The 22415-nt window shown below is 37.5% G+C and overlaps 1 protein-coding gene across 2 annotated transcripts in view; it reads right to left on the bottom strand.

Moving 5' to 3' along the window:
• Positions 1-22415, bottom strand: part of CCDC73 (coiled-coil domain containing 73) — an 80100-nt gene that overhangs the window by 5361 nt on the left and 52324 nt on the right. For both annotated transcript variants that reach the window (XM_057410971.1, XM_057410973.1), the window contains 8 exons: positions 18924-19052; positions 18521-18580; positions 16277-16381; positions 12439-12549; positions 10418-10549; positions 5602-5637; positions 3778-3943; positions 1201-2736 (listed from right to left, as the gene is read on the bottom strand). In XM_057410971.1, coding sequence (XP_057266954.1) covers positions 1201-2736; positions 3778-3943; positions 5602-5637; positions 10418-10549; positions 12439-12549; positions 16277-16381; positions 18521-18580; positions 18924-19052 — 2275 coding nt within the window. The remainder of the gene's footprint in view (positions 1-1200; positions 2737-3777; positions 3944-5601; positions 5638-10417; positions 10550-12438; positions 12550-16276; positions 16382-18520; positions 18581-18923; positions 19053-22415) is intronic.

Here is a 22415-nt window from a genome sequence, read left to right as displayed (position 1 = left end):
ACCAGGCTGCTGGTTTTCTGCCTTACTGCACAAAACTAAGGGATGGGAGCCAGTTCTGCTTTTGGTACATTCAAGGGGCAAACCTCCAAACACTACATTAACAAAGTCTCAAACAAACACACCCTATACTGTGGATCTAGTTCTTCTGAAAAAACATCTAAGCACTCAGAGCTCCATTTTTCTACAGAAGTAGGGCTTTCAGTTCTACCAAAGCCTAAGAGATCATCTGCTCTTTTAAGTTTACAGTATGTGTTAAGAACAGAATCCACATGCAAGCTTGTAAGGAAACTTATAAGGAAGGCTCTTCTTATACTTCTGTATCTTATACTCTGGCCAGTTACTGAAGTGGGGGAACATCTATAAACACACTGGAGTCAGTTTGCTGTGGAAATAGAGATGACACGTTTATTACTTTGGTTAAAGACTGAATTTAGAAATGGCACTTTCACTAAATAAATATAGGGGTACTCCAGCAGCTAATTTTATTGCAAAACAAACCTAAATACAGTTTTTCCATACTTCAGTAATGAATTAGAAATGAGGGATAAAGCTCCAGTTTACTGTTTTGCATATGCAAAGTTTTGCTCAGCAAATAATCACCAAGTGCCAAGAATAGGAAATAAAAAAGCTCCTTGAGCTTAGGGTGTTTTCCAGAGCTTCCAAGCGCAGACTTCGCCTTTCATGCATTCAGCACTTTCAGATGGTTTTAAGTGTCCATCTGAATTAAAGATGTACAATAAAAAGAAAGAAGTAAACTTTCTCTAAGCCCCATTCTAAGAAGCATCTTCTGGTTCAAATACTATTCTAATTTTTATGCAAAATGAGGGTGCCGAATCATTTCCAAAAGCTGCTTAGTGCTTTTCAGATACATAAAGAGCCCAGCTAGAGTATGTTCTACATTAGGGTTCCAAATACGTATACAAATTTGGCCTGTCATTGCACTGTTTTTCTTCCACAAAGGGAAATCTGAGAAAAAGGTTTTTTAATTGGGTAATTTAGCAAACAAAAGCTGTTCAGTTGCATTTATATTATAAACAGGGAAGTCTCATCTTTTTTTTTTTTTTTCCATACAACTAAAATGTTGGGAGGTTTGCATTTTTCTACTGCTACACAAAACTCAGATGCAGAAATTTTACATTTTAATAATTTTGCTAAGTATATTCAGTACATGCCTCAAACATAAATGCTTATTTTTCTTACCCGACCCTGTTTCTCTTCTGTCAACATTCTCACCAGGATTTTGGCACTGTGTTTGTGAAGTAACGTTTGTGTTTTCCACTAAGCCTGGCAGTTTCTCTTTTGAAAGGAAAGGCTCCTTGGAGGCTGAAGTCCATACAGCTTGACCTCTTATTTGATTTACTCTTGAACAAGAACTGAGGTCTAAAAAATTTACATATACTGGAGTTTTCTCAGCTTTTTTATCTGAGGCTGAAAGATCAAAAGATGACCTTCCACTTATGTTTACTAAATTTCCAGATGTTCTCATGGGTAAAGAGCATGATTCTTTCAGGTGACCCTCAGCAAACTTCCTTCCTGGAACTGTACCAGTCAGTAAGAGTTTTTTCTCTTTTAACAATGTGTTATTTGTTGAATTATTAATCTCCAGTGAATGTCCATTTTTGATGGAGCATATCTGAATATCATCATTCACTTTTTTAAGTGGAATTAGTTTATCTGTGCTAACAATTGTAACTGCTGGGTTTTGTTTATGAGCAATTATTTCAAGACCATCAGCCTCTGCTGGAGATATGGCTCCAGCATTCAACGTACATGTGTTTGTAGTATTCCCTGTTCGTTCAGTACTGTCTTGTTCAGGTTGCTTGCTGCACATGTCATCCACATTTATTGCTTTTTCTATTTTTGGGAGGCATAAATTGAAAGTATGTAAGAGAGACATGTTATTACTGTGTTCTTTTGTGGCATCATCACCCCTTACATTTTCACAATAAACAGTTGGAACATTCAGTACATCAGGACTCCTCAGTATACCATTCTTGGTTTTGTGTCTGGTATTGTCTTCATAATTCTTGTCTTCAGCATCTACGTATGTCTGTTTAAAAGGAAGTTTATTTACATGCAAACCACTTGGATTTAACAAGATTTTTTCTGTTTGATGTAATCCATTGCCTATGTGATTGTCACTGTCCAGCAACCTAGATTTTTGGTATTCAGTTTGAGAATTTTCCTTAATATAAGATGGGATACCAAAACTTAATTCCTTAGCTTGATGATTATCTGTACTTCTCTCATACACAGCATTCCTGATGCAAAGAACTGCTTCAGACTCAGTTTTGGGTGCTTCAGGCGTAAGGGTACTTTTGTTGTTTTGTACAGCATTTGGGTTTACATCTGCCTTAGTACAAATTGATTCATCTGTAGTAATGCACAATTCTTGCTTGCTAGGGTCAGTCTCCTGACTTCCATTTTTCTTGAAGGCTTCTACAGCATCAACACTGTCTAAGATGACTTTTCTTGTTTGAGTGTAGCATGGCTTAGTGCTGTCCTGGAGCTTTTGTTCTAAATGTGCATTGTTTTCATCCAGGAACATTCTACATGTTGCTCCCAGATTTTCTGCTTCTTTGTGCTCAGTGACATGTATTTCTGAGGTCTGTCCTTGGGTAATTAAATCCTTATCTGTGCAGAGGGTATTCCTGGGAGAAGCCTCCCTTTGCTTTTCTTCATGACGGCTAGCAACATTAATTTCATCCGTAAAACTGTTTTCAAGAACTTGTAAATCTGTTAGAATAAGTGTATTCTCTAGTTGGTGATAGATAACAGAGAGGTTAAGTAATGCTTTATTTTTACAGTTTATGATTTCCAAAGAGATGGACTCAAGATCAGTATCAATATTGATTCTTCTTATCTTTCATTACATACACAAGTCTATCAAAAATGTTGCTGAAGTAACTTGGAAAATATTTATAAACTGCTCAAACAGAAAATATATTAAAAGGGTCATTATGAAATTAACACACACACTTTAAGCAACTATTGTCTGTTTACACAAAATTTAAACCAGTTACTACTGCAGTTTGCCTTTATTTTTGAAAGTGGCATTTTTAGCTAAATGGAAACCAAAACTACTGTTTAAGAGACTATCATCTTCCTACCAAAAGGAGTATGTTGTGACTTGATGGTAGTGGGCAAGTGAGGAATTAAAGCATTCAGTATGAGAAAGGTGTGTTTTCTGAGAGATACAGTCTGAGGCTGTGATCACTGATCTTTTAAAGCAGTCACTATGTTGTTAATAAGCTTTTAAATTTCCACTTAACTGCTACATTTTAGAGACTGAGCATTAGAGACATGGTACATTTCCTGTAGGGGGCTTCAAAAAATGCAGTTACAAAGTGCTTTGTACAGGAAAGTATTATGGTTATCCACATGAACAGACCTTCATTGTTCTGTGCAATGCAATCACTCTGCCTTTTTCCACTGTTATATGGGAAAGTCCTTCACTTTGCTTCCAAACACTTCTATACATATTATAGTTATTCCTAATCCCTATTCCTTTGAACTATCATGCAGAAAGAGTATTGCAATAGCTTGAGGGATCACAGCACATGGATGTTACTTAATGTTCAAGGTCAGCCACTACAAGTACTGTGCTTTCCTTCAGAGCTTTGTGAGTTTAGCATAGATTAGCAGTACCGACATCAGGAATTTTACTGTTGCCAGTACAAAACCATTTAATTCATTCTCTTGTCATATACTGTATCTAAACATTTATCCTTTCTTCAACAGTACTACTTATCTCTATTATCCATGTATTGCCATTACTTTGTTCTATCTGCAATTCCTTAGTGCTTAAAGAGGAGTCCATTGTGGTTTTTACTTCAGTTTCTTCATGTCCAAAATCACTGTCTTTTCTTATTACAGACTGCATACACTCATTTTCTTTTTGAATAGCTTGTATTTCACTGTCTTTTGAGTGTTCTTGACCACTCTAGAATAAGAAGGAACAAAAGATCATACATAGAATCACAGAATCATAGAATAGTTAGGGTTGGACAGGACCTTAAGATCAGCTAGTTCCAACCCCTCTGCCATGGGCAGAGACACCTTGCACTAAAACCATGTCAACCAGTATTATATGTCACCCAACGTATTTTAATAATTTACTACAGTCATTGATAAAAATTCAGGACTTAGATTTAAAATTATCTTTACAATTCTGATGGAAAACAAAGACCATTCATGTGAAGTTATACCAAGTTCCTCTAAAAGAAAGAAAAAAACAAAAAACAAAAAACCCCAAACAAATTAATATCCTAGAAGAATAGGAAAGAAATTAGATCCTGCTATGTTACAGTCCACAGAGAAAAGTTATACAGATTGACAGAATTTCTCAGATGAAGGAATGTGTGTTGTGTATGTGCTGACTGGATCACTCCCTTGGTATGCTGGTTGGATTAGTGACCTGCTAAGTAATTACACATGGAAAAAACCTGCATGAGTGCTCTCTGCACTCAAACACATGTGCATACACACACATATTAACACTTTTTTTCCTAACAAGCCACCTAGAATTTTTAACTACATTTCATAGTCAAATAAGGCTTACAATTTTGCAATTCTTGTCAGTCAGTTCCTCTTTCCCTTCCAGAAGGCTTTTTAACCTGAATTTGAGTCACATTCGAGCGAGTATAAGTTTGAAAGATGCATTTACTTAAGGTTTAAGTCACTGGTCTACTCCTGTATTTGTCTTTAGTTTTGAAAGCTGCATTCAATAAAGTTCTGTGAAAACTAGGAGCTGAATAATGAAGAAACACCCTAATAAAACCACACACATATTAAAAAGAAATAAAGGAAAGGAAGATGCATCCTTTATGATCACCAACTGCTTGGCAGCTGAAGGCAGGAGCATGTGCTGGCTCTTGCCCTAGAGAGAGAGTATGAAAGTAGGTAGATGTGGAAGGGAGCAGGGGTATTGCTTGGTTCATAAAAGACGTGAGAAAAAGCTGAAGATACTTAGGTAACTGGAGGCGTTGCAAAAGGAAGACTGGGATGTGGGAGGGAGTTACAAGCGCTGTGCTTGAGCATCGGATGTGTGGGAAGGACACTGCAAAATGGAAGGAGGCACGTAGACATACTGATTAAAAAATGGGATTATTGCACTGGTGGCATAGTAGATGATGTAGAATACAAATCTGCAGGAAATAGTTTTTTACAGGTCACAGAAACATCCTGATGCTCCCAGCTTTGCTGGTTTGGGGGAGGGAGGAGTCATGGTGAGTGGAGGAAGGTCCTAAAAACAGTTTTCCCCTGCCAAATACTCCACCTTCAATTTGAAGTTTCAATTGAAAATTCTCTTTCTCATGATTTATCATCATCCTCCCTGATGTTCTGATTAAGAAATTGTACATATTACATCTTTTTTGTTTTCTAAGTTTTTTATGAGTTCATTTTGCTTCTTGGCTACATACATCCTATTTTCAATCTTTTCTTCTCAAATATAAATACCAGAATTTTCCTCTGTCATGAAAACGGTAATTATTTCATAATCTCTTGCTTCTAGAAGCTGTTTCTTTAGACAAAAGTCACAATATATGTGCATGCTACTCTTTTGCGCAGGTACAAAACAGCTACTACGGTGGCACTTACCACATATCTTGGTACAGGCTGCACTGCTGAATGCACCTGGAAAAAAAAAACCCAAACATGAAAAAGCGTTGTTAAAAAGACAGAAAGGTTACAGTTACATGATTCCTTTCTAGATTTTGAAACTAGGGTCGAATAACTGTAGTTTCCATTAACTTCAGAGGGGTGTTCACAGTATCACAGTATGCTAGAGATTGGAAGGGACCTCAAAAGATCATCTAGTCCAATCCCCCTGCCAGAGCAGGAACACCTAGATAATGTTACACAGGAATGTGTCCAGGCGAGTTTTGAATGTCTCCATCCAGTGGGAAGGAGACTCCACAACCTCCCTGGGCAGCCTGTTCCAGTGCTCTGTCACCCTCACTGAGAAGAAGTTTCTTCTCAAGTTTAAGTGGAACCTCTTGTGTTCCAGTTTGTACCCATTACCCCTTGTCCTATCATTGTTTGCCACCAAGTAGAGCCTGGCTCCATCCTTGTGACACTCCCCCTTTATATATTTATAGACACTAATAAGGTCAACCCTCAGTCTCCTCCAAACTATAGAGACCCAGCTCCCTCAGTCTTTCCTCATAAGGGAGATGCTCCACTCCCTTAATCATCTTCGTTGCCCTGCACTGGACTCTCTCCAGCAGCTCCCTGTCCTTCTTGAACTGAGGGGCCCAGAACTGGACACAATATTCCAGATGCGGTCTCACCAGGGCAGAGTAGAGGGGAAGGAGGACCTCTCTCGACCTACTAACCACCCCCTTCTAATACACCCCAGGATGCCACTGGCCTTCTTGGCCACAAGGGCACAGTGTTGGCTCATGGTCATCCTGTTGTCCACTAGGACCCCCAGGTCCCTCTCCCCTACACTGCTCTCTAACAGGTCGTTCCCCAACCTATACTGGAACCTGGGGTTGTTCCTGCCCAGATGCAGGACTCTACACTTTCCCTTGTTGTATTTCATCAAGTTATTCCCTGCCCAACTCTCCAGCCTGTCCAGGTCTCGCTGGATGGCAGCACAGCCTTCTGGCGTGTCAGCCACTCCTCCCAGCTTAGTGTCATCAGCAAACTTGCTGAGGGTACACTCAATTCCCTCATCTAAATCGTTGATGAATATATTAAATAATACTGGTCCCAGTACTGACCCTTGAGGCACTCCACTAGTTACAGGCCTCCAACTAGACTCAGCCCCATAGACTACAACTCTCTGGCTTCTCTCCTTCAGCCAGTTCACAGTCCACCTCACTACCTGATCATCCAGACCACACTTCCTCAATTTAGCTGTGAGGATGCTGTGGGAAACTGTGTCAAACGCTTTGCTGAAGTCAAGGTAGACCACATCCACCGCTCTGCCATCATACATCCACCGTGTTATTTCCTCATAAAAGGCTAAGAGATTGGTTAAGCATGAATTCCCCTTGGTGAAGCCATGTTGACTGCCCCTCAGAACCCTCTTATCCTTGATATGCCTTAAGACGGCACCAAGGATAAGGTGTTCCATCACTTTCCCAGGGATGGAGGTGAGGCTGACCGGTCTATAGTTACTCGGGTCCTCCTTCTTGCCCCTTTTGAAGACTGGAGTGACATTTGCTTTCCTCCAGTCCTCGGGCACCTCTCCCGTTTCCCAAGACTTGGTAAAGATGATGGCGAGTGGTCTAGCAATGACTTCTGCCAGTTCCCTGAGCACCCGCGGGTGCATCCCATCTGGACCCATGGATTTATGGATGTCCAGATTGCTCAACTGGTCTCTAACCCATTCCTCATCGACTAAGGCAAACCGCTCCGTCGACCTGACTTCATCTAAGGTCTCAGGGGTACAGGGCTCTTCAGGACTGCCTGCAGCAGAGTAGACAGAGACAAAGAAGGCATTCAGTAACTCTGCCATCTCTGTATCTTCTGTCACCAGGGCACCCATCCCGTTCATCAGTGGGCCTACATTGCCTCTGGTGTTAGTTTTATCTGCCATGTATTTGAAAAAGCTCTTTTTGCTGTCCTTGACCCTTCTCGCCAGGTTTAATTCTAAGGAGGCCTTAGTCATCCTAGCTGCCTTCCTACATCCTCTAGCAGCAGCCTTATATTCCTCCCAAGTGGCCAGCCCCTCCTTCCATGACCTGTAAACTCTCCTCTTCCACTTGAGCATACCCAGCAATTCCCTATTTAGCCACGCAGGTCTCCTGGCCCTCTTCCTTGACTTCCTAAAGTTCAGCCCTTCAAAAATAGATCAGTGCATAAACTAAGATGCCTTTATATCAAAACTATTAAACCGGATTCTTTTTCTTTTTTTTTCCCTGCAATTTAGTAAAATCTAACTAAGCAACGTACATAAACCTAAGATAACGCTTCCCTCAACAGAGTATTTCATACTATGAAATTCAAAACCTCCTCAAAACCAGATCTCCCTGTACATACACACACAAAAGAATGACAAACATAGAATCATAGAATAGTTAGGGCTGGAAAGGACCATAAGATCGTTTAGTTCCAACCCCCCTACCATGAGCAGGGACACCTCACACTAAACCATGTCACCCAAGGCTCTGTCCAACCTGGCCTTGAACACCACCAGGGATAGAACATTAACAACTTCCTTGGGCAAGCCATTCCAGTGCCTCACCACCCTAACAGGAAAGAATTTTTTCCTTATATCCAATCTAAACATCCCCTGTTTAAATTTTAACCCATTACCCCTTGTCCTATCACTACAGTGCATAGTGAAGAGTCCATCCCCAGCATCCTTATAGGCGCCCTTCGGATACTGGAAGGCTGCTATGAGGTCTCCATGCAGCCTTCTCTTCCCCAGGCTGAACAGTCCCAACTTTCTCAGCCTGTCTTCATACGGGACGTGCTCCAGTCCCCTGATCGTCCTCGTGGCCCTCCTCTGCACTTGTTCCAACAGTTCCATCTCCTTTTCATATTGAGAACACCAGAACTGCACACAATACTCCAAGTGAGGTCTCACAAAAGCAGAGTAGAGGGGCAGGATCACCTCCTTCGACCTGCTGGTTACGCTCCTTTTGATGTGGCCCAGAATATGATTGGCTTTCTGGGCTGTGAGTGCACACTGCCGGCTCATGTTAAGTTTTTCATCGACCAACACCCCCAGGTCCTTCTCCGCAGGGCTGCTCTGAATCTCTTCTCTGCCTAACCTGTAGCTGTGCCTGGGATTGCTCTGACCCAGGTGTAGGACCTTGCACTTGGCATGGTTAAACTTCATAAGGTTGGCATCAGGCCACCTCACAAGCATGTCAAGGTCCCTCTGGATAGCATTCCTTCCCTCCAGCAGTAGGTGTAGCCCTATTCTCTACTTGGTGCATGGCTGTATTAAAAAATTAAACTAAGCGTGAAACATAGTAAAGTTAAACTAAATTGCAGTTTGAGCCTGTAATGAGGTCTGACATGGTACCTTTCTTTAAAAAAAGGCCTTTTATTTAATTAGTATTCCACAGGTTACCAGTATGAGGAAGTTCACGTACATTCTATATGTCATGCGCCACAAATACTTGCAGGGATTTCAGATTATACTAGGTGTAAAAATAACCATGGGCATATTTCTTTGCAACACTTTGAGCCACAGTCAAGATTTGCATCACGGCAAACACCTTTCCCTTTTATGTTTTACTAGACACTGACTCATTACTCATACAAAGTGAAATTCCACAAATTAGAATAATCAGTATGACCTGCTACAGCTCCTGTAATTTCTTGGCAGTTCCACTGGAGATTTGACTCAGTCTAAGCTGACCAGCTTTTGAAATCTTTTTTTTTTGCATTTATGAGCATAAGCTTTAAGCCTAATTATTTTCAAACATATAGGGTTATCTGTAAGCACAAGTACTATTTATCATGAACAACTGATTGTGTGTATTGGTTCTGCATCCTAAACATAATTTGTATTTTTTTCCTTCAAAGAAATTATGATTTTTAAAAACTATATGATTTACAATTACAATTATACCTTGTAGAGTTCAGATATTCTTTGGTCGGATGAGGACTAATTTCAAATATAATTTCCATTGCATTATTAAGCTCATACCAGCAGATATGTACATGTGTATATTCATGCATATATTAATGTGTATATATATGTGTATGAGCCATAGGCATACATACATGCATTGTAAAGGTTTGTCATTTTACTGAAAATTCATAGATACTTCTAAAAATAATTTAAAAAAAATCTGCCTTTACAGTCCTAGTTCTTCCTATTTTCCTAATACTGGAAGAAAAATCATACACATGCAAAATAAGTTTTCCCTTTTTGAAGGATAATTCATTATTTGGATGTAAAAACTAACGGGAAAAATGATATAACCAACAGAACAACAGAATACACTCAACGAGCAGGGAAAGTTTCATGGCTTATGATCCTTCTCATTTTATCAATCTTACAAAAGACTGGAATATAATTTGCAATCCAATTTAAGTAATGGGTAACAAGTAGCTGCAGAGCTACACTCTTCCTTTTGCTCCAAAAGACCATCATCATGTGCATAACTACTTATTGACTTCTCAGATATGCTCTGAATATAGAGCTGAACATGGCTCTGGTTCACCCAGCAATGCAAGCTCAGCTCTAGTTCAACTTGCGCTGTATATAGCTGTCTTTTATGTCCTGCGTTCATGATTCTTAAAGATGCTAAATGAAATAAAGGTTGGGGTTTTTATTAAACTAAAACTGAAAAACTTTGCTAAACTTTGCTATATATAAATATATGTAATTATCTTTGTCAAAGGAAGCTCAGTGAACATGACAGCCAGATTAGAAAAAAATGTCTCTCATTCTCTAATACTTTTATAAGAAATGGAAAGTACTGCAGCTATTAGAGACAGTTACCTGCAGACTGTCCACTTGCTCAGAATGCTGATTTCCCTTAGGAGGATGAGAGTCTTCAAGATGTCTATGAACTCCCTTAAGGGAATTCAGCTCATTTTTAATAGTGTCTATTTCTCTTCTCATGTTTTCCTCCTGTAATGACAGGGTACACAGAGCACACAAACACAGATCTTACACTCATGTTCACATACATAAAACAGTATTTTACAGGGGTATCAACAGCTTAGCAAATTAAAGTAAATCCTTAAAAGAAAGTAAGATGATGCGGAATTTCTTTGTACAGAGATAATTTTGAGAACTTGCATTCAAACCAAAATTTAACCACATTTCCACTACAGACACTATCCATTTATTAACGCGTTTTTTTCCCCACCATTTACTTCAAGTAGCAATATTTAAAAAAACTGAGATTTATATTTGTAGCTTTTTTTGGGTTTGGCTCAAAGATAAACATCCTCACCAGCATTCAGTCTGTACTTACATTGTCAAGAAACTATAACAGCAAATAATCTACTTGGCACTTCTGTAAACAGCCTCAAGTATCCAATGCTCCTTCAGTGAGTACACCACAACTGAATTTTTGTATTTAGTAAAAAAAGGATGGTCAAAAATATAAGTTGTAAAAAAAGAATGGAAAGGCAATTTTACAGAAATATCTTCACTTAATTTACAAGTATTTCCAGAGCAGTATATAATGTTAGCCATGATGACACTGTAAGGTAGTAAGAGACCAAATTTCTAGTTATCCATAGCAGTAATATAGAGGTTGGGGGGAATAAATAAACCTTCTAAAGAATAGTTGCAAACATTCCTGAGAAATAAGCAGGGCCAATTCCCATGTCTATATAGGAAACTATTGGTATAAGACTCTCCTAGGAACTGGGGAGATCAAATCTTCCCAGGGCAATGAGCATCTGAACAGTTCAGCTATTTTGTAGTCTCCTGGTTGCAGTCATCTCCATAGCGGCTGCACTCAAAAGAATTAGCTTTAGGATTACAAGGACAAATTTGCATTATTTCCTCACAGACTCCCTAACACTCTACCTAACAAATTCAAAACCTTTCTGGCAGTAGGTGCCAAGTACATGGAGATTGAAAAAAAAATGATTATTAAACAAATGCTGTTTAGAGTCTGGTTTCCACACACTAAGTAGATCTCACTGAAGGTGAATTAATCTTTCTTACTTGTAAACATGCATTTATTATTTCAGACAGTTTTTACAGCTACAATATTTTGCTAATTATTTTGGATTAAATAATTACAGCAGTATTCTTTAGAAGTAATGTAGTAGAAGAAAGGACAGCAAATCTTGAAGACAAATTATTGTTTAGGTGAACACGGGTGAATTCACTGAGACATACAGGATTTTACCTTTTCTTATCCACTTTCACCTCACATTCCACATGGAATAATTCCTGTCAAATCAGGGCCTCTGCTTTAATGCAAGCCTTCATTACCTCTACCCTATTCATTTTTAGGTGGTTCTTCTGTGTTTTTTTTCCCTAGGCATATGGACCTTCAGGAATACTTTTATCCTGTGTCAGTCTATATGGGTTTACATTCATTTTTTACTGTAAGACTGTTTACAGCTTTTCAGGGTACAAGAGGGCAGCCTGGTATGCTGGTATTCTCTGGATAAGTTGTGTAAAAAATTGCAAGTTTCCTGAAAAATACATAAAATTCAATGTAAATTAAACCTGTATCAGCTTCCACGCCTAGGTAATGGCAAGTGTGTAACTGGAATATTTAAGTGCTACAGGTAACACCTAATACCCTGGCTCTTGCTTTATAGACTGAAGGAAGTGCACTGACCTTTTAAAGTACAGAAGTCAACATTTCTCCTACATCTACCTTTAAAAAAATATTCATTTTTAAAAGAGCCTGCATTACTGGAAAAGAACTAGCTGTTTTTATTGTATTATTTCTGCAATATTTTCTTGGCTTTTAGGAATTACCTGAAATGCTTGATGACTATTTCAAAAACCTCTTAATACTCTATTATTTAATTTAATAAACCTACATCTTTTTTCCAAGTTCTTAGTGCTTTCTCATGCTCATTCTGAAGATTAAGGAACTTTTCTTCATTTTCCTTTGCCTTCTGCCTTTGCAGCTCATTATCTCTTTCAAGGGTCTGCAATAAAATTAATTATCCAAAAAATAATCAATACCACATTAATGAATTTTGATGTGTTTTATGTTGCTTGGACCTTTGCTTCTAACATGCTGGAAGTGCCGTACAGATCAGTGATACTGTGCTATCTCAACAATAATTTTCATAAATTAACAGAAAGGTGTTTATAGTTTAGCTAACAGGAAACAGGGGGAGGTTATGAAAAAAGAAATGGCTATAAAAGGGTATAAAACCACTTGCCATTATTCAGTTTCACTGCATAAGTTTTAATGCGTTGAAAAAGTAATATAAAGTCCAAAGATGAAAAATATGAAGTGTAGCACAATCTAGACCCATTGTACTTAAAGAAAACTCTATATTTAAAGAAAATATTTCTATTTTTCTAATCAGTTTTTCTATCCTGAATTGTTTATTAACCTATCTTATAAACTGTATAAGCTTTAAATTCTAAAACATATCTCCTGGAACATAAAATATATGTCTGATTATCCTTTAATTTATTTCTATTAGATCACTGAGATAGGAGTGCATTAAAAGAACAGTAATACTAAGTTTTATACTATTATAACTGCACTTGCAACATTTTTTGGTTAATTCTTTCAGCTTGACTGTGCTTAATCAAAGCAGCCTCCTGTAAATCAACAGTAACCACACACACCTCAGGTACTGTTGGAATTTTTATCCTATCACATTTTTATAGTAAAAAATATGGAAGATAAAGGACTTGCTGAATCCATTATCTACCATATAGATGGCACAAATATATTTGATAATGTAAACATAACTTCAATGCATGCAGCTGTATGACCAGCTACATATTTATGACTGCTGAGCTGCTTTGAAAGTCCATTTGAAAAATGTTAAGTTAGGGAGGCAATACTCCAAAGCAATTCCTTTTTTCTTAATCTTCTAACTAAAAATGAGTCTACTTGTTGATTCACTTAGCATCAATTTTAAAATGCCTATGTTAATTTAACCTCACTATTAACACAAATATATTTTACAGGTATTAATGCTAGGAAAATACAGACTACCTTAAATTTTTATAACCATGGAAGAAGTTGTGCATAAAAATATAATGGATCTTCTCTGACAGATTATATTATTTAAAAGATGAGACAATTCAACAATACATTGAATTATCATCAACTGAATAATCGCACTCTGATGTAGCACCTTTCATCCAACTCTATAAATTAGGAGTCCAAGTCCGCTTCTCTCTGATAAAGCTGCTCTAACTTCAAGGACACTTTTATTTGTATCTCAAATGCAACCTCCTCTGAGATGGAATATAATAGTTATTCACAGCACAGCTCTTCAGGCAAAGTGTTAGGAGTAGCAGAGTAAAACTCTCTGTAAAAATACATGCAAGCCAATTGTACAGCAAGGGGAATATCTGAATTTCTTGCATTCTCAAGTACTCTATCATCTACTAAAGAACTGTAACTTGTTTTTCTGGACTCCTAAGGGCATTGGTATCCTAGCATTAAGTATGCATAGATAGACTGAGAGAGAACAGGATGATCCTTCCTGAATATTACCTTGGAAGTTTAAATATTCTGTCATCTCAAGCTTAAATTAAGCAGCAATTTTTTTGTGAGTATAGGAATAAAAATATTTCCATGGGACTATACAATTACTCCTTCCAGTTTTCTATTATTCTGAGGAAACTTTTTCTTAATGAGCAAGGTCCAAAAATTTAACAGGGATGTAAGATACAGCATGAAGATAATACATAACCTTCAGACCCCATTCATCATACTGCAGTTCTAGAATCAATAAAGGCAAAAGCAATAGCTCTCAAATTGGCAGGAAAGTGAGTAGACCCTTCAAGTTATATATTCATCTCCATATTTTATAAGTTCCATCTGTTGCTATAAAACAACGACACTGCAAAATAAGCAGTTAATCTCTCATTCCCTTGGAATATCCCAGTAAGTGTATTGACCTGTCAGCCAAATGAGTAGCTATAAAAAGCAATGGTATTTTATGACTAGTGCTTAAACAGAAAGACAAACATTTCTGACAAATCAAAATAACCCCATGAGCTCACATGGAAAGAACATGTGTCATTCACTCTTATTGCATTGTATTTACATCAAGTGTTTAAGGGAATCACTGCATTTTATCATGTATTCACTGGGTTTAAACAAAAAACTTCTATTAAAATATCTAAGCACTTTCATGTTTCCAGATGTGATCTCTTGAAAGTTTATCACTCGTATCTGCTTACATAAATGTTATGAATCCCTAATTCCCATTCTCAAGTGAGAATTTCTTGGTCTTGAGAACGCACAGAATGCTCTCAAAACTCAGCTGAGATCAAATCTTAGCTGATCTTAAGTGCCATGGTGAAGACTAAGAAGGAACATTTACATCAAATTAAGTACTGAGGAGTCCTCATATAGTCAACAGAGCTTTCAAATATTAGATCAAGAGCCTCTTATAGATACCCATGTCTTCCAAAACCAATTTCATCTGAAGTATTAATGCCTACAAGGAGTTACGTTGGAAGGCTACACTGAAGCTTTGGTGACTAGAAATAGTTTGTCCTGTAGTTAGAATAATAAGAAAATATTAATACCTTCCCAATGTCTAATACAAGCAGGACCCAAATCAAAGCAGGCTGTCTAATCAGAATTAGTCTAACTGCAATCAGAAATCCGTTGTTGGCCTGTACAGGCTGCAGAACAGAGACATGTACTCAGTCCATACCTTAACAACAAGAAAACGACCTACACCTCTCTTACACTTGTAGATGTTTATGTGGAGTCTTCAAAGACAAGATCCACACATGCCATTTACAGTTTCAACTGGAGCTTTAAGGCATATAGTTTATCTGAGATGGGAAACAATAGCTCAAACTGCCTACTTCTATTAAAAGACAAAGGCTTATGTGAAGTGAATCTATTTTCAATTTAGCATAGAAGCATTTATTTAGAAACAAAGTATACATGCACAAGGAAGTTTAATTTGAAATTAACTGAGATACTAGTTCAAAACATTGACCTCACAGGCCAAGCAAAGAGTGAAATAGTTGTGGTTATGTATGGACAAAAAACAGTAAATACTAATTATTAATAGTCCGATTAATGGTTGTAGCTGAACTCTGCATGGCATATTTGACCAGAACAGACATGACTTTAATCTTCAGTGCACTGTGGGCCGGTTTGGCTGCTAGTGTAACTTAGAATCAAAACTGTTCTGAGCCACTTTTACACCCCCAAAGAAGAACTGAGAAGTGCTGCAACTCCAGATCCTTCAGCATGACTACTTATCACTTCTAGCATAAATGTGACACCAGACAACAGAGCAAGAAATGGCTAAGGATACGCTCTTTCTTAGGCTCTCTGCTCTAATAAAACTGGGGACAAGCTCTGAAGAAGATCTGAAATTTAAAGTATTTTCCAGAAAATAAATTCATACCTACATGAAAATTATAAGAAACAAAAGTCAAAATCATTTGATTTCAAAATACTTGAAAGCAACCACCAGTATGTTCTGGTTTTACCCTCCAGAAGTGTCTCATAAGAATGGCAATCATGATTTACTTCAGGGGCAGAAAACTGAAAGAGGGAAACTATAGCCTGTGCTTCAAGGTTTGTGCTGACAGTTAAGGAGCTGAGGGAGCATTGGAAGTGAGGTCAAAAGTTCTGAAAAGCATACAGATGTCTTTAACAGCCCTGGACTTAAAAATAGCAGCTTGTCTAATCAAGAAAAATCTGACCTTATATTCTTCTTTCAGTGCATTTAATTCACTTTCCATTCTCACATTCCTTTGTGTTACTCGCTGAAGCACCTCCTGCACGCACTGTAGAGAGCTGAGAATTTCCTTATTAATAAAAATGAATTAGGACATATTGAATGAGATTTTGTTCCCAAAGTTTAAGTATTAGATCATTTATGTTTTTTGGATTAACATTTATATTTTATTCTGCCAGTGTTGGGGAAGGGCTAATAGGAAGAAATCGGAACAACTTGAGGTTTTTCTGGCCTTGGAGAAGATAATATTATAACTTACTCTTTTTCAGAGAATTTTCTTATTAAATGGTTGGAACGGAGAGAGTAATTTTATATTAAACGCTACAAAACACATTTGCAGACATTCAAAGATGGAGGGAACTACCTAGCCAAGCCAACCTCTACTCCGTAACGAACAGATCAGGAACTAGTAAAAGAAGGCCTGCAGAGAAAACAACTAAGTTTCAGGCAGAAGACACTCTTAAATGTGCTCAGTTGCTTCAAAATATATTGAGTGTGGAACATATTATTAAGCAAAAGTACTTTCATATACCTGCAAAGAGCTTTTCAGTTTATCTGCTTTTGGTTCTACTGTGTACACAGATACAGCTGTCTACTAAAAATAACGATCATTATTTTGGGTGTACTCTCATTCCTTTTCTTGCATGTATACTTACATAGACATATATAACGTTTTTGCACTGAAGCTTAATTTATCTTTAGCTCCATTTTACATCTAGAAAACTGAACCACAGAGACATGGAACAGCTTATCCAGTGTCATCTGACAGGTTGGTGGCAGAGTTGGCTGTGTCTTTTCAACCTAGTGCAGTGTTCACCAGATGAGAAGCAATTGCTTCTCTACATACAGCTCAGTATAAATCAGCTATAATTTAAATAGTATGTTCAGCTTCAGTCCAAGAACCATTAAAACCAACACCTTCATTTAATCCAGATAGTGAGTTTGTATCACTCTAATACAGAAATCCAGGTCTTCTTGCCCAAGTTCTTGGAGAAAACATGAAATTCATCACTATATTAGGGCCCTCCCCAGATTTATACCAAACCCCTCTATATGTTAAAACCAACCAACCCCTAGCAATTCCCACAGAACAAAACAGAGAAACAAAATAGAGACCTTCTCTTAGATAATACATATCAAACATGCATATGAATTTTGTATAAGCATCTCCATATAAAGGCTTTTAGTGCATTCAGGGCTGTAGGAGTAATGAGACCTAAATCTCTTTCTTGTTTCCTCCTGTGTTTATTAGCAAATATTTTTAAAAAGCAAATTCAAAACGCAAACAGGCTTGTACAGATTGCAAGAGTACTGTTGGATTAGCCTTTGGTGAGTGCTCAGTGGGTACACTAACCTACTGCTTTTGACACTCCCTGAGAACAGGAACAACACGCTTCTCTGATATGTCAGGTTTAATGCACTGCAGAATGAAAATGCTGCAACCGTTTAAGAAAAAACACAACCAAGTGCTTTTGCCAAGAAAGATTGGACCATGTGATTCTAGAGGTCTCTGATTCTATGATTAATCACCCTTTTTATGCTTAATATTCTGCAAAGCAGCATAGTGTGCTGGTATTACAGGAAACTGGTAGGTTTTTGGCGTTTTTTTTTTACTATGTTTGATACTGGACTCCATGTACCTTGGTTTGAATACTTGGATTTGCTCTGGAACATACCTGAGTTTGTGACAGAAGACAGTCTTAACTCTGTTCAGTTATGTATATGTGTAGCTTAATATTCTATAAGTGTATGTTCTTACGAATGCAACACGTTTCCTTTATAGACGTTTCCTTTATAGATGACTGATACATGATTCCAATTTTACCCGATTTTAATGCCAGTAGTATTAAACTGTTGGCAACCAGAAAGCAGAACAGCAAGGATGTTATGCAAACATTATTATTTATTTGTACTGAACTGGTATGTAAACTACTATTTCACGAGTGTACCAAATTCCTCCCATCTGATTTTAAAAACAAAAGTTAAGACTTGGAATAAAGTGTGAAACAATGGATTTTGTTCTGGTAAAACACTTTATAAAAACTGAAAATTAAGATTCAATTTCTGTTATGTTATTAAAATCTTTCCAAAGAGTCAACAACTGAATTTAGTTTTAGTAGCTTAGTATAAGAATTTAAGAAACCTGAATATGAAATATAGCACATATATTCCTAAGCGATTTTTAAAAAGCAAAGCTGTATTAACTCACCAGCTTTTCTTCTTTAATGTGAGTGTTTTCTTCCTGAATTTTTTTACTAACTTCTGTCTCCTTAAAAAAAGGGCATGAAGAACAGTAAGAGGTGTTTTAAATTACTATGTCCTTTAGTAATAGCGTATTAACATGATATTGTGAACCATCATGAAGCTATTTAAAGAAACCGAATTATTTTGAAGAGTCTAATTGATTTTTGTAAACTATAAAATTATATTTATAGAATGTTTACTTCCCCAAAAAACATTGTTCTGGAAATACTCAGTTATATTGTCTATGCAATTAGGAGAAAGGAATCACTTAATCTATATATATCAGAGAGAGCACTACCATAACGTTTGCCTAAGTAAGAACAGAAAATATTCACAAAAAAAAAAAATTTGTTTAAACTCCAAAATACCATTTTGATTTTTTGTTGCAGTTCTTGAAACTGTTTTTCCTTTGCTGCAAGATTGATGTTTTCTTCTGCCACCCTGTACTGAGATGTGACCTTGGACCTTATCAGGTCTGTAGTTACTTTCTTCAGTTCCTTAACACAGGAAACACATATAAATAGTTCATCCAGCATAGGCATTGCAATTCAAAACAAAGACAAATCTTTTAAACTATCCTGAGTCATACCCTACTTTTAAATAATGTATAGAAGCACCAGAATGAATTAGAGGATCTGAAATCTGTGAGGCTGACTTGCTGAATTTTAAACTTGTTACACGCAGCTAGGTGTTTATTTTCAGAGGTAAAATATTATCGTGCCAATTATGATACTTCAGCATTTTGTTATTTTCTCTTCCAAGAAGTATATTAGAAGAGAAGATCAGGTTGATATTGGTAAAACCTCTTACAGCGTGATTCACAATAGAAATAAAGTATCTATTATAACTCCTGTGTACATTCCTGGGAATTAGAAGGGGAAAAAGGAAGAACAGTGACTATCTGGTAAAAACAGGAACTGGCTATAAATTTGGAGGATCTTTGTTTTTCCTGAAACATTAATTACTTAATCTCAGGAGAATGGTAAATTAATTTTATGTTAGAGGCTTCTACAACATGATTTTCTATCTAAAATCTGCTTTTGATTTTATAGTTTTCATTATCTTTTAAATATCCTGCCCCCCCTCCCTCTATTTTTAATCTGTTTTTTGTCCAGTTTATTCCGAGCTCCTACTGCAGCAAATAAACAGCAAAGGCTTTGATCTCATTAAATTACAACTTATAGTTCCTGGAGTCATAAATATTGTGCCCTGTTCTCCCCCACCCCTTCCATTCTGGTACAAGGTAGTCTGTTTAATATCGCTCTCTCCTTGAGCGCTCTGACGTTTACTCAGACAAATAGCAGAGCTTATGAATGCTGTCCACAGATAGTATCAAGAATTCTTCATGATGCCATAGTGGTGAACCAAGCATTCAGAATGGTAATAGTTTTATCTAACAACTAAGTTTGGGTTTGGTCTGTTTAACTTTTCTTCACAAAACTGGAATTCCATCTTATCACAGACCAGTGGTTTAACTGTTCTGGACAAAATCATATAACAGTACAAAAGAAAAAAGGGAAGATTATGTTGTAGCTGAAATTCACAAATGCAATGTTTTGCAGAAAATACAAGTAAAGGTACTAAGTTGAAATAATTTTTTTTTTTTGCTAGAGCTGTATTTCTCATGTATTTTAGCCATAAATAAATCTAGATTAATCTAGCAAGTACTAAGTGTAATTACAGAATCAATTCTAAAAACCAAAGACAGCCATACATTAGAATGATGATATTCTGTAAGCTAGTAAGGCTTCTTCCACCTTTTCAATAAAAACATCTATTACTTGTACTGTTTTTATTAGAAGGCTCTGTAATGAAAGAGAGTGGCAGAAGGTGCAAGCAGTTTTAGCTTTATAAAAGTAAAAAGGTGCACTGTGCCCATCTTTACAGAGAGCCAGGTTAACAGTATGCAGAACACAGCTAAAAGGTCGTGTGCTACATGAACAGGTGCAAAAGCCTGCTACGAATCTGATACTATACATTTCCTAAAACTTAGAGTTTACTGTGTGCTTAAAAACCTTACTACTTATTTTGACACAGGAAAAGAACAAGTCGTACTAAGTAAATCATGCCCTTGAGATAGAAAATATGACTGGACTTTTTTCTTTGTGTATCGCAGGTGAATGCATATAATTCATCTGGAACCAAACCAACAACCAACAAAACCCAACACAAACCTGAAAAGAAGAAACACAAATCAAATCACCAAAAATCATGGGAAAGCACAAGCTGTGGAGCTGCAAAAATAAAAGAATTTTATACATACAAATGTGTATTTTCTTATACTCTGAAATAAAAAAATAATAATAATAATCCTCAGAGTTTTTGCCTTTTTTTTTTCTTTAGTAGCTTTCTGTCATTCACAAGATCACCAGTAGCATTCTGAACCCTATAAATTAAATTGAATCTGGAGAATAATTTTATCAGTTTTGGGGGAATGCTAAGAAAGAGTGATAAGGCTTTAAACATGTTCTTTGATGTGTTGTTCAGTCAACGCTTAGGGACATTGTTTCAGAAACACTTCAAGCCAGCAAAAGTCAAATGTCAAAGAAGAAATGGTCTTGCTCCTTCAATGTCTTTTCCTTTTGCCAGCTGATCTAAGCTAAAACTACCCACTTTTTTGATAAAATATAGTTTTGATCAATTCAAAATTTTCATTCTGCTTTCTCTCAAGGCTACACAAATCCACATGCCAGCATGAAGAGGAGTTACAGGACTGCAAAAGCAACCAGCACAGGTAGATGTAACCACTTCCGAAGACAGTGCTGATACCTTACACAGACTTTAACTGTACCCAAAATTATATCTTATTACCCTCTTCCTAGATCAGTATAACTCTCTTGTACTCTTTCAGGCCTTGAGCTGCTCTTTTAAGCAGCAGAATAAAGGACACCTTTTTCTTGGCCAGATCTAATTTTCACAGTGGTTGAAAAGAATCCTACCACATTGAATATGTTCAAATCCTAAAATAAATGTCATTGAAAAGGAAGTTATGCCACAGTCCTTTAAGCTAGGACTTAGGAACTGGACTTTTAAGCAGACAAAGTTAAGAGGAAACTACAAGCTCTCTAAATGACATTTCACAAATGCCGCATGACTAAACCTGTGCAGAATAGACCTCAATTTAACCCAGGTTTTACCGTTGTATGTATTTAACACCCCATCACATACTTGCAATTTCATTAAAAAAGATTAGTTTATTTTTATGCATAAATGTTGAATGGCATTGTCCTGGGTTCAGCAGTAGCAGTCATTTTTCTCGTTTGTGGTAGCTGGTGCAGTGCTGTGTTTTGACTTCCAGCCTGGGAACAGTGCTGGTGAAACCGATGTTTTCGGTTGTTGCTAAGTGATGTTTACTCTGACCAAGGACTTTGTGAGGCTCATACTCTGCCAGGGAGGAGGGGAAGCCGGGAGGAAGCAGAGACGGGACGCCTGACCCAGGCTAGCCAAGGAGGTATTCCATGCCACAGCATGTCATGCCCGGGGTGGGGGGTAACTGCGAGTTACCCGGAAGGACACGGGCTTCTGGGTTGGACTCGTTTCTTGGCCAGTGGTATTGTATTCTCTTCCCTTGTTATTTTCTCTTATCATTGCTGTCATTGGTGGTGATTTGTGTTGTACATTGGTTGCTGGACTGTTCTTGTCTCAACCCATGGGAGTTGCACTCTTTCGATCCTCCTCCCCGTTCCTCTGGGAGCGGGGAAGGGGAGAGCCCCGGGGGGGGGGTTGGGCCTCGATTGCTCTCAGCCCGGCACCACTCACTGGGAGTGAGTGAATAAGCTGTCTGGCTAGGGTTTAAACCACGACAGGCATTCACTAACTTCATATTCCCATTAAGAACAAATGTATGAGATCATCCAGGT

The sequence above is a fragment of the Pezoporus wallicus genome, unplaced genomic scaffold, assembly GCF_028554395.1.
Source record: "Pezoporus wallicus isolate ANWC-B61680 ecotype Strahan unplaced genomic scaffold, APGP_CSIRO_Pwel_v1 contig_5958, whole genome shotgun sequence".
Lineage (NCBI taxonomy): Eukaryota > Metazoa > Chordata > Aves > Psittaciformes > Psittacidae > Pezoporus > Pezoporus wallicus.
This window is presented reverse-complemented; position numbering and strand designations above follow the sequence as displayed.